The 12,185-nt window shown below is 44.5% G+C and overlaps 1 protein-coding gene across 1 annotated transcript in view; it reads left to right on the plus strand.

Moving 5' to 3' along the window:
• The window catches only part of slc22a16 (solute carrier family 22 member 16), a 37,691-nt gene that overhangs the window by 8,125 nt on the left and 17,381 nt on the right, over window positions 1-12,185 (plus strand). The window contains exons 4-5 of the mRNA XM_063002466.1: window positions 8,473-8,787; window positions 11,738-11,975. Of these exons, the coding sequence (XP_062858536.1) occupies window positions 8,473-8,787; window positions 11,738-11,975 (553 nt within the window). The remainder of the gene's footprint in view (window positions 1-8,472; window positions 8,788-11,737; window positions 11,976-12,185) is intronic.

The raw sequence follows: 12,185 nt of genomic DNA on the forward strand, positions 1-12,185 counted from the left end.
GGTCTCGTCAGACCACAGGGCATTCCAGTAATCCATGTTCTTGGACTGCTTGTCTTCAGCAAACTGTTTGCGGGCTTTCTTGTGCGTCAGCTTCCTTCTGGGATGACGACCATGCAGACCGAGTTGATGCAGTGTGCGGCGTATGGTCTGAGCACTGACAGGCTGACCTCCCACGTCTTCAACCTCTGCAGCAATGCTGGCAGCACTCATGTGTCTACTTTTTAAAGCCAACCTCTGGATATGACGCCGAACACGTGGACTCAACTTCTTTCTGTTCCGAGTGGAACCTGTCCTGGAAAACCGCTGTATGACCTTGGCCACCATGCTGTAGCTCAGTTTCAGGGTGTTAGCAATCTTCTTATAGCCCAGGCCATCTTTGTGGAGAGCAACAATTCTATTTCTCACATCCTCAGAGAGTTCTTTGCCATGAGGTGCCATGTTGAATATCCAATGGCCAGTATGAGAGAATTGTACCCAAAACACCAAATTTAACAGCCCTGCTCCCCATTTACACCTGGGACCTTGACACATGACACCAGGGAGGGACAACGACACATTTGGGCACAATTTGGACATGTTCACTGTGGGGTGTACTCACTTATGTTGCCAGCTATTTAGACATTAATGGCTGTGTGTTGAGTTATTTTCAGAAGACAGTAAATCTACAATGCTATACAAGTTGTACACTGACTACTCTAAGTTATATCCAAGTTTCATGTCTATAGTGTTGTCCCATGAAAAGATATAATGAAATATTTGCAAAAATGTGAGGGGTGTACTCACTTTTGTGATACACTGTATATATATATACAGTGTATCACAAAAGTGAGTACACCCCTCACATTTCTGCAGATATTTAAGTATATCTTTTCATGGGACAACACTGACAAAATGACACTTTGACACGATGAAAAGTAGTCTGTGTGCAGCTTATATAACAGTGTAAATTTATTCTTCCCTCAAAATAACTCAATATACAGCCATTAATGTCTAAACCACCGGCAACAAAAGTGAGTACACCCCTAAGAGACTACACCCCTAAATGTCCAAATTGAGCACTGCTTGTCATTTTCCCTCCAAAATGTCATGTGATTTGTTAGTGTTACTAGGTCTCAGGTGTGCATAGGGAGCAGGTGTGTTCAATTTAGTAGTACAGCTCTCACACTCTCTCATACTGGTCACTGAAAGTTTCAACATGGCACCTCATGGCAAAGAACTCTCTGAGGATCTTAAAAGACGAATTGTTGCGCTACATGAAGATGGCCAAGGCTACAAGAAGATTGCCAACACCCTGAAACTGAGCTGCAGCACAGTGGCCAAGATCATCCAGCGTTTTAAAAGAGCAGGGTCCACTCAGAACAGACCTCGCGTTGGTCGTCCAAAGAAGCTGAGTGCACGTGCTCAGCGTCACATCCAACTGCTGTCTTTGAAAGATAGGCGCAGGAGTGCTGTCAGCATTGCTGCAGAGATTGAAAAGGTAAGGGGTCAGCCTGTCAGTGCTCAGACCATACGCCGCACACTACATCAAATTGGTCTGCATGGCTGTCACCCCAGAAGGAAGCCTCTTCTGAAGTCTCTACACAAGAAAGCCCGCAAACAGTTTGCTGAAGACATGTCAACAAAGGACATGGATTACTGGAACCATGTCCTATGGTCTGATGAAACCAAGATTAATTTGTTTGGTTCAGATGGTCTCAAGCATGTGTGGCGGCAATCAGGTGAGGAGTACAAAGATAAGTGTGTCATGCCTACAGTCAAGCCTGGTGGTGGGAATGCCATGGTCTGGGGCTGCATGAGTGCAGCAGGTGTTGGGGAGTTACATTTCATTGAGGGACACATGAACTCCAATATGTACTGTGAAATACTGAAGAAGAGCATGATCCCCTCCCTCCGGAAACTGGGTCTCGGGCAGTGTTCCAGCATGATAATGACCCCAAACACACCTCTAAGACGACCACTGCTTTATTGAAGAGGCTGAGGGTAAAGGTGATGGACTGGCCAAGCATGTCTCCAGACCTAAACCCAATAGAACATCTTTGGGGCATCCTCAAGCGGAAGGTGCAGGAGCGCAAAGTCTCGAATATCCACCAGCTCCGTGATGTCGTCATGGAGGAGTGGAAAAGCATTCCAGTGGCAATCTGTGAAGCTCTGGTAAACTCCATGCCCAGGAGAGTTAAGGCAGTTCTGGGAAATAATGGTGGCCACACAAAATATTGACACTTCAGGAACTTTCACTAAGGGGTGTACTCACTTTTGTTGCCGGTGGTTTAGACATTAATGGCTGTATATTGAGTTATTTTGAGGGAAGAATAAATTTACACTGTTATATAAGCTGCACACAGACTACTTTTCATTGTGTCAAAGTGTCATTTTGTCAGTGCTGTCCCATGAAAAGATATACTTAAATATCTGCAGAAATGTGAGGGGTGTACTCACTTTTCACAAAAGTGAGTACACCCCTCACATTTCTGCAGATATTTAAGTATATCTTTTCATGGGACAACACTGACAAAATGACACTTTGACACAATGAAAAGTAGTCTGTGTGCAGCTTATATAACAGTGTAAATTTATTCTTCCCTCAAAATAACTCAATATACAGCCATTAATGTCTAAACCACCGGCAACAAAAGTGAGTACATCCCTTAGTGAAAGTTTGTGAAGTGTCAATATTTTGTGTGGCCACCATTATTTGCCAGAACTGCCTTAACTCTCCTGGGCATGGAGTTTACCAGAGCTTCACAGGTTGCCACTGGAATGCTTTTCCACTCCTCCATGACGACATCACGGAGCTGGCGGATATTTGAGACTTTGCGCTCCTCCACCTTCCGCTTGAGGATGCCCCAAAGATGTTCTATTGGGTTTAGGTCTGGAGACATGCTTGGCCAGTCCATCACCTTTACCCTCAGCCTCTTCAATAAAGCCGTGGTCGTCTTAGAGGTGTGTTTGGGGTCATTATCATGCTGGAACACTGCCCTGCGACCCAGTTTCCGGAGGGGGGGGTTCATGCTCTGCTTCAGTATTTCACAGTACATATTGGAGTTCATGTGTCCCTCAATGAAATGTAACTCCCCAACACCTGCTGCACTCATGCAGCCCCAGACCATGGCATTCCCACCACCATGCTTGACTGTAGGCATGACACACTTATCTTTGTACTCCTCACCTGATTGCCGTCACACATGCTTGAGACCATCTGAACCAAACAAATTAATCTTGGTCTCATCAGACCATAGGACATGGTTCCAGTAATCCATGTCCTTTGTTGACATGTCTTCAGCAAACTGTTTGCGGGCTTTCTTGTGTAGAGACTTCAGAAGAGGCTTCCTTCTGGGGTGACAGCCATGCAGACCAATTTGATGTAGTGTGCGGCGTATGGTCTGAGCACTGACAGGCTGACCCCCCACCTTTTCAATCTCTGCAGCAATGCTGACAGCACTCCTGCGCCTATCTTTCAAAGACAGCAGTTGGATGTGACGCTGAGCATGTGCACTCAGCTTCTTTGGACGACCAACGCGAGGTCTGTTCTGAGTGGACCCTGCTCTTTTAAAACGCTGGATGATTTTGGCCACTTGTGCTGCAGCTCAGTTTCAGGGTGTTGGCAATCTTCTTGTAGCCTTGGCCATCTTCATGTAGCGCAACAATTCGTCTTTTAAGATGCTTAGAGAGTTCTTTGCCATGAGGTGCCATGTTGGAACTTTCAGTGACCAGTATGAGAGAGTGTGAGAGCTGTACTACTAAATTGAACACACCTGCTCCCTATGCACACCTGAGACCTAGTAACACTAACAAATCACATGACATTTTGGAGGGAAAATGACAAGCAGTGCTCAATTTGGACATTTAGGGGTGTAGTCTCTTAGGGGTGTACTCACTTTTGTTGCCGGTGGTTTAGACATTAATGGCTGTATATTGAGTTATTTTGAGGGAAGAATAAATTTACACTGTTATATAAGCTGCACACAGACTACTTTTCATTGTGTCAAAGTGTCATTTTGTCAGTGTTGTCCCATGAAAAGATATACTTAAATATCTGCAGAAATGTGAGGGGTGTACTCACTTCTGTGATACACTGTATATATATATATATAAACTTATAAATAACTCATGAAAGAATACAGTTACGTTAAAACCAAGCACACCATTGTTTTTCTTGTGAAATTCTCAATAAGTTTGATGTGTCACATGACCCTCTTCCCATTGAAAAAACTAAAGTAGGATCCAAAATGGCCGACTTCACAATGGCCACCATGGTCACCACCCATCTTGAAAAGTTTTCCCCCTCCCATATACTAATGTGCCACAAACAGGAAGTTAATATCACCAACCATTCCCATTTTATTTAGGTGTATCCATATAAATGGCCCACCCTGTATACACCGACAAGGCATAACATTATGACCACTAACGGTGAAGTGAATAACACTGATTATCTCTTGATCATGGCACCTGTTAGTAGGTGGGATATATTAGGCAGCAAGTGAACATTTTATTCTCAAAGTTGATTTGTTAGAAGCAGGAAAAATGAACAAGCTTAAGGATTTGAGTGAGTTTGACAAGGGCCAAATTGTCATGGCTAGATGACTGGGTCAGAGCATCTCCAAAACTGTAGCTCTTGTGGGGTGTTCCCGGTCTGCAGTGGTCAGTATCTATCAAAAGTGGTCCAAGGAAGGAACAGTGGTAAACCGGTGACAGGGTCATGGGCGGCCAAGGCTCATTGATGCACGTGGGGAGTGAAGGCTGGCCCGTGTGGTTTGATGCAACAGACGAGCTACTGTAGCTCAAATTGCTGAAGAAGTTAATGCTGGTTCTGATAGAAAGGTGTCAGAATACACCGCAGAAAGCGCCACCAATGGGCACATGAGCATCGGAACTGGACCACGGAGCAATGGAAGAAGGTGGCCTGGTCTGATGAATCACGGTTTCTTTTACACCACGTGGATGGCTGGGTGCATGTAAGTTGCTTACCTGGGGAACACATGGTACCAGGATGCACTATGGGAGGAAGGCAAGCCGGCAGAAGCAATGTGATATTTTGGACAATGTTTTGCTGGTAAACCTTGGGTCCTGCCATCCATGTGGATGTTTCTTTGACACGTACCACCTACCTAAGCATTGTTGCAGACCATGTACACTCTTTCATGGAAACGGTATTCCCTGATGGCTGTGGCCTCTCTCAGCAGGATAATGCTCCCTGCCACAAAGCAAAAATGCTTCAGGAATGTTTTGAGGAGCACAACGAGTGTTGACTTGGATGCTTTGGGGGAAAAAAAACTATTATTTAGAGTTTAGTGCTAATAAAGCTTATAGATTGAATGTTGTTATCAGAGTGACCCTGAAAAACTTCAGGTTTAAAAATGGTGCTTAGTATTTTTTCCATCTGTATTTCTTCCCATGGGGTGGAATGGTGGCATGGTGGCTCGGTGGGTAGCACTGTTGCCTCACAGCAAAAAGGTCCTTGGTTTGATTTCCAGGTGGAGCAATCCAGGTCCATTCTGTGTGGGGTTTGCATGTTCTCCCCGTGTCTGTGTGGGTTTCCTCCGGGAGATCCGGTTTCCACCTACAGTCCAAAGACATGCAGTCATGTTAATTGGAGATACAAAATTGTTTATAAGTGTGTGTGTGTGTTTTTGCCCTGTGATGGACTGCTGATCTGTCCGGGGTGGTTCCTGAATTTTGCTTTGTGAATTGTACTCATCGCAACCCAGACAATAAACCAGACAATGAATGAATATTTTCTCCCTCCCCTGATAACTTATCCAGTATAAGACATACCAGTTAACCCATTAAGTCTATATAAACTTAATGATTAAATACAAGCAATTCCCAGTTCATTTACTGATACTGTAAAAACATGAGCCTGGTGCTATTCTAAAAAAACAGTACTGAGAATACGATACACTGTATGGCTTAGTATGTGGACACCCCTTTTTATTACTGTGTTCAGGTGTTTTAGCCACACCCACTGCTAACAGGTACATACAATCAGTCATTGACATACAAAGAGCCCTAACCCAAACTCTATTAAACACCTTTGAAATGATTTGGAACCTTAATTGCAAGCCAAGCCTTTCACCAACATCAGTGCCTGACCTGACAAATACAATTTAACTTAACTGGGCATATATTCCTACAGACACACTCCAAATTCTTAAGTTATGACTTCCCAGTAGAGTGGAGCCTGTTATAGTCACAAAGGTAGGACCAACTCAATATTAATACCAATGGTTTTGGAGGGTGTCCACATACTTTTGGCCATGTAGTGAAAAGTCATTTGTGCAATTATTTTTACTAACTGATTTGCCCTGATCTGGGTCATGGGGGGTCCAGGACTAGCCAGAAAAACTGGCACAAGGCAGGAAAGCAACACACTCAAAATTTTACTCTCACTCACTCACTTTATTAACCGCTTATCCAATTAGGGTCATGGGGCATGGTTGCAGGAGCCTATCCCAGCTTTTCAATGGGCGCAAGGCACACAGTAACACCCTGGACGGGCACCAGTCCATCGCAGGGCAGACACACACTTACACACACCCATTCACCTATAGGGCAATTCAGTGTCTCCAATTAACCTGACTGCATGTCTTTGGACTGTGGGAGGAAACCCACACAGACACGGGGAGAACATGCAAACTCCGCACAGAAAGGACCTGGACCGCCCCGTCTGGTGATCGAACCCAGGACCTTCTTGCTGTGAGGCGACAGTGCTACCCACCGAGCCACCGTGCCGCCCCCAGCCAAAAACAATAGAAGAAAATTTTATTCTTATCTAGTCATTTGTAAATCTCTAGTGCAAAACTCACACCGCCAATTATGCTGGCCAAGGAGGTCGACAGACTAGCACCCACATGTTTGCAATTGCCAGTTCTATTTGCACCAGCCAGCAGTGTACTTGTATAGAAAGGGGGATCATGCTATGCTTTATGTGATCCTCCACCCCTTGTGCTTAAACCTTGACCAGAGAGCAGAGGTCACTAGTATAGCAATGAGTAAAAACCCTATCTGGCCTTCCCTTCCTTAGACACGGTCAGTTGGGTCAGTTTAATAAATGGCCAGACTCAAACTAGACTCAAGCTCAAACTCTATGCAGTTGTAAGCTAACGTATTAAGTCGTCAATTTTATTTGTATAGCACTGTTTACAATTGACGTTGCCTCAAAGCAACTTTACAGACTCCAGGACCAACAGACCAAAAACCCCTGTTAAGCAAGCCGAGGGCGGTAGCGGCAAGGAAAAACTCCCTTAAAAATACAGGAAGAAACCTTGAGAGGTACCAGACTCAGTAGGGACCCCCATCATCATTGGGTGATTTTTTGGTAAATCACTGTTGCAAAGGCATAAAAGGGTGACTTCCATTAAGTCTTCCTTGCCTTAGACAATGCCAGTGCCTGATGGCACGCCCAGTATTTTTTTTTATTTTGTTTATGCATTTTCTCCTCTTTTTCTCCCGTTTTAGCGCCTCCAATTGCCCGATTGCGTCATGCTTCCTCTCCACTAATGCCGATCCCTGTTCTACCTGAGGAGAACGAAGCTAACCCATGTCCCCTCCGACACGTGGGCAGCAGCCGTATGCATCTTATCACCTACACTTTGACGAGTGCAGTGCAGCTCAGCGTTGTGTACAGAGAGACACACCCTGAGAGCACTCTTTTCTCATCTCTGTGCAGGCGCCATCAATCAGCCAGCAGAGGTCAACATTGCACCAGTCATGAGAGAGAGACCCCATCCGGCTTAGTCCCGCCCACGTCTGAACAACAGGCCAAGCGTTGTTCATGTGGCTGCTCATCCTAGCCAGCAGGCAGAGCAGAGATTCGATACGATGTATTAGAGATCCCAGCTCTGGTTCCAGCGTGTGTTTTTACCGCTGCACCACCTGAGTGGCTGGCACGCCCAGTATTTAAACCCAGGTCTCAGTGGTGGTAGGCTAGTGCATTGACCATTATATACAATTCCTTATAATAAAAAAAAAAAAAAAAAAAAGAAAAAAAAAAAAAAAACAAGAAAAAAAAAAAAAAAAAAAAAAAAAAAAAACACTCCGGGCGACCAGGTGGCGCAGCCTGATATTCCACACCAGCGCGAAGATTCTAAACTCCTCGGTTCAAAACTTGCCATGGCCACCAGTTGGCTGGGCACCATCTAGCAGGCATAACTGGAAGTGCCTGTAGCAGACACGTCTCTGCTAGGGTGGGATGACCAGACTATGTGGGTGGGGTCTTCAAATGTTGTGTAAGGACCCTACTTAAGATAGAGAGGTAGATAGAGAGGCACCTGTGCACAGTGCATTGGTGAAAAAGGGTTCTGCTAAGGGCTGCGCACGGGTCGGTGGAGGCGTGAGCAGCAATATACCCACCTCGACTGCAATCGTGGATCCCCCAGCAGTGGAAGACAAATTTACTATGGTATATAAATAAAAAAAAAAAAAAACACTTCGACACCCATTCAATATTTGTCTCTCACTCTCTGTTGGCAGGTATCAAGCGGCTATCTAGTCGTGGTTTTCGTTTACGTTACGGAATTCACAGGCAGTAAAGTTCGGACATGGACCTCCATGCATGTGCATGCAGCCTTCGCAGTGGGCATCATGGTCGTGGCACTTGTAGGTTACCTGGTCCGAGTCTGGTGGATCTACCAGATCGTCCTGACCCTTAGTACCTCTCCTTTCCTACTTTACTGCTGGAAGTTCCCAGAGACCCCTTTCTATCTGATGGCTAAAGGACGACATCAGGAGACTCAGGAGCTGCTGGACACCATGGCTCGATTTAATGGACTAGAACCAAGAATGAAGGTACTCCCCTCTAGCATTGTGTTATCAATTGCTTTAACTAACTATTGTAAAAGTTGAATTTTTAGATTGATATATTCATATATTTTTATGATACACTATATTGCCAAAAGTATTCACTCACCCATCCAAATCATTGAATTCTAGGCATGCAGACTGCTTCTACAAACATTAGTGAAAGAATGGGTCACTCTCAGGAGCTCAGTGAATTCCAGCGTGGTACCGTGATATGATGCCACCTGTGCAACAAGTCCAGTCGTGAAATTTCCTCGCTACTAAATATTCCACGGTCAACTGTCAGTGGTATTATAACAAAGTGGAAGCGATTAGGAATGACAGCAACTCAGCCACCAAGTGGTAGCCACGTAAAATGACAGATGCTGAGGCGCATAGTGCGCACAGGTCGCCAACTTTCTGCAGAGTCAATTACTACAGTCCTCCAAACTTCATGTGGCCTTCAGATCAGCTCAAGAACAGTGTGTAGAGAGCTTCATGGAATGGGTTTCCATGGTCGAGCAGCTGCATCCAAGCCTTACATCAGCAAGCGCAATGCAAAGCGTCGGATGCAGTGGTGTAAAGCACGCCGCCACTGGACCCTAGAGCAGTGGAGACGTGTTCTCTGGAGTGACGAATCACGCTTCTCCGTCTGGCAATCTGATGGACGAGTCTGGGTTTGGCGGTTGCCAGGAGAACGGTACTTGTCTGACTGCATTGTGCCAAGTGTAAAGTTTGGTGGAGGGGGGATAATGGACAACTTCATGCTCCCAACTTTGTGGGAACAGTTTGGGGATGACCCCTTTTTGTTCCAACATGACTGCGCACCAGTGTCTGACCTGACAATTGCACTTATGGAAGAATGGTCAAAAACTCCCATAAACACACTCCTAAACCTTGTGGAAAGCCTTCACAGAAGAGTTGAAGCTGTTATAGCTGCAAAGGGTGGGCCGACATCATATTAAAACCTATGGATTAAGAATGGGAGGTCACTCAAGTTCATTTTCAAGTTCATTTAGACGAGTGAATACTTTTGGCAATATAGTGTATGACACATGAGCCTGTTTGACATCCAATTTCAAAAGAAAGGTCAATGATAGATAATCTTTATTTATTAAGTATTTTAAAAACAAATCACATGACTTTTTTACATAGTCCCCTTTTCCAATGATTTTTCCCAGTGCTGTACCAACTTTTTAATATCATCAGCAAAAAATTGTTTTTGGTTGAGTGTGTAGCCACTGATGCACCGCTGCTTTCACATCATCATCGCATGAAAATCCTCTTCCCCATAAAGCTGCTTTGAGCGTCCAAAAAGGTGAAAATCAGATAAATCCGGACTAGAAGCTCTCTCTCAGACATGACCAATTACTACTCCTCCCACCCTCACCGTTTCCAACCAAAATATTGGCTGTTGTTGGCCGTTGTTCAGGCTGGGATGAGTCGGACCAGGGTTCCTCATAACTGGTGCAATTACGACCTCTGCTGGCTGATTGATGTTGGGGAATAATGTTGATCAGGGTGTGGCTCTCCGTGCACAAGGCTGATCCGCATATGAACTCACCTCGTGCAGGTGAAAAGAGGCAGTTGGTACTGCACACGTGTCGGAGGGGGTGTGTGTCAGTTGCGAAGCTCCTCAGTCAGCAGTGGATGGTTGTATCGGTAGAGGTGAAGTGCAATGAAGGGAATTGGATACAACTAGATTAAGGGAGAAAATTGGGGGGGGAAAAATCAGAAAAAAAAAAAAAAAAAAAAAAAAAAAAAAATATATATATATATATATATATATATATATACTGTGTATATATATATATATATATATATATATATATATATATATATATTTATAGACACACACACACACACACCGATCAGCCAGAACATTATAACCACCTCCTTGTTTCTACACCCACTGTCAATTTGATCTGCTCCACTTACCATAAAGGAGCACATTGTAGTTCTACAATTACTGACTGCAGTCCATCTGTTTCTCTACATACCTTTTTAGCCTGCTTTCACCATGTTCTTCAATGGTCAGGACCCCCACAGGACCACTACACAGCAGGTATTATTTGGGTGGTGGATCATTCTCAGCACTGCAATGACACTGACATGGTGGTGGTCTGTTAGTGTGTGTTGTGCTGGTATGAGTGGATCAGACACAGCAGCACTGCTGGAGTTTTTAAATACCGTGTCCACTCACTATCCACTCTATTAGACACTCCTACCTAGTTGGTCCACCTTGTAGATGTAAAGTCAGAGATGATCGCTCATCTATTGCTGCTGTTTGAGTTGGTCATCTTCTAGACCTTCATCAGTGGTCACAGGACGCTGCCCACAGGGCGCTGTTGGCTGGATATTTTTGAATGGGGGACTATTCTCAGTCCAGCAGTGACAGTGGGGTGTTTAAAAATTCCATCAGCATTGCTGTGTCTTATCCACTCATACCAGCACAACACACACTAACACACCACCACCATGTCAGTGTCACTGCAGTGCTGAGAATGACCCACCACCCAAATAATACCTACTCTGTAGTGGTCCTGGGAAAGTCCTGACCATTGAAGAACAGCATGAAAGAAGGCTAACAAAGCATGCAGAAAAATAGATGGACTACAGTCAGTAAATGTAGAACTACAAAGTGCTTCTACATGGTAAGTGAAGCTGATAAAATGGACAGTGAGTGTAGAAATCAGTGTATATATATGCCTCAGTCCTTAGCTAAGGAAGGACCTTCTTAGTCTGTTAGTGGAGCAACTCTGTGACAACAGCCTGTCACTGAACATACACATACATAATATAGATGACCCTTACTTTTCATCAAAAACAGCATCCACTCTTCTAGGAAGGCTTCGCTGTTAGCAACAGTTGTGGCTAAAACACCAGAACTCAACAATAAGAAGGGTGTCCACATATTTAAAAAACTTTCTAAAGCTATCGTGCCCTCTTTGCACCATAGGTGTCGGAGCTGATAGAGGAAAATAAAAAGGCACTGAAGAATGGACATCTGGATGAAACCAAGCTGGAGACGCCAGAGAGGAAACTGAGCATCCTGGATATGTTTGGTAGCTGGAAAATGGCTGGTCGTAGTGCCACCTGTTGGGCAATCTGGTTCATTGGATCACTCGGGTACTATGTGTTCAGCCTGGGCTCTGTCAACCTGGGAGGAAACCAGTATATCAACCTCTTTTTGGCTGGTAAGAAACGTTTGTGTGTTTGTCAGTGTTGGTTTATTGGTTCAGATGAGTTTGAGTGAATAGCTTAAAAATTATGAACAACTGCAAGAAATGTAAGGATATTATGGGGCGACCATACTTTTTACCAGAACATCTCCTCTTTTTTGTACCCGGTCATGATTTATAAATCTCCAAAAATGTCCGGGATTCGGCTTTTGTAGTCTGCACACG

This window comes from Trichomycterus rosablanca, chromosome 9 (genome assembly GCF_030014385.1).
Source record: "Trichomycterus rosablanca isolate fTriRos1 chromosome 9, fTriRos1.hap1, whole genome shotgun sequence".
In the NCBI taxonomy this organism is placed as follows: domain Eukaryota; kingdom Metazoa; phylum Chordata; class Actinopteri; order Siluriformes; family Trichomycteridae; genus Trichomycterus; species Trichomycterus rosablanca.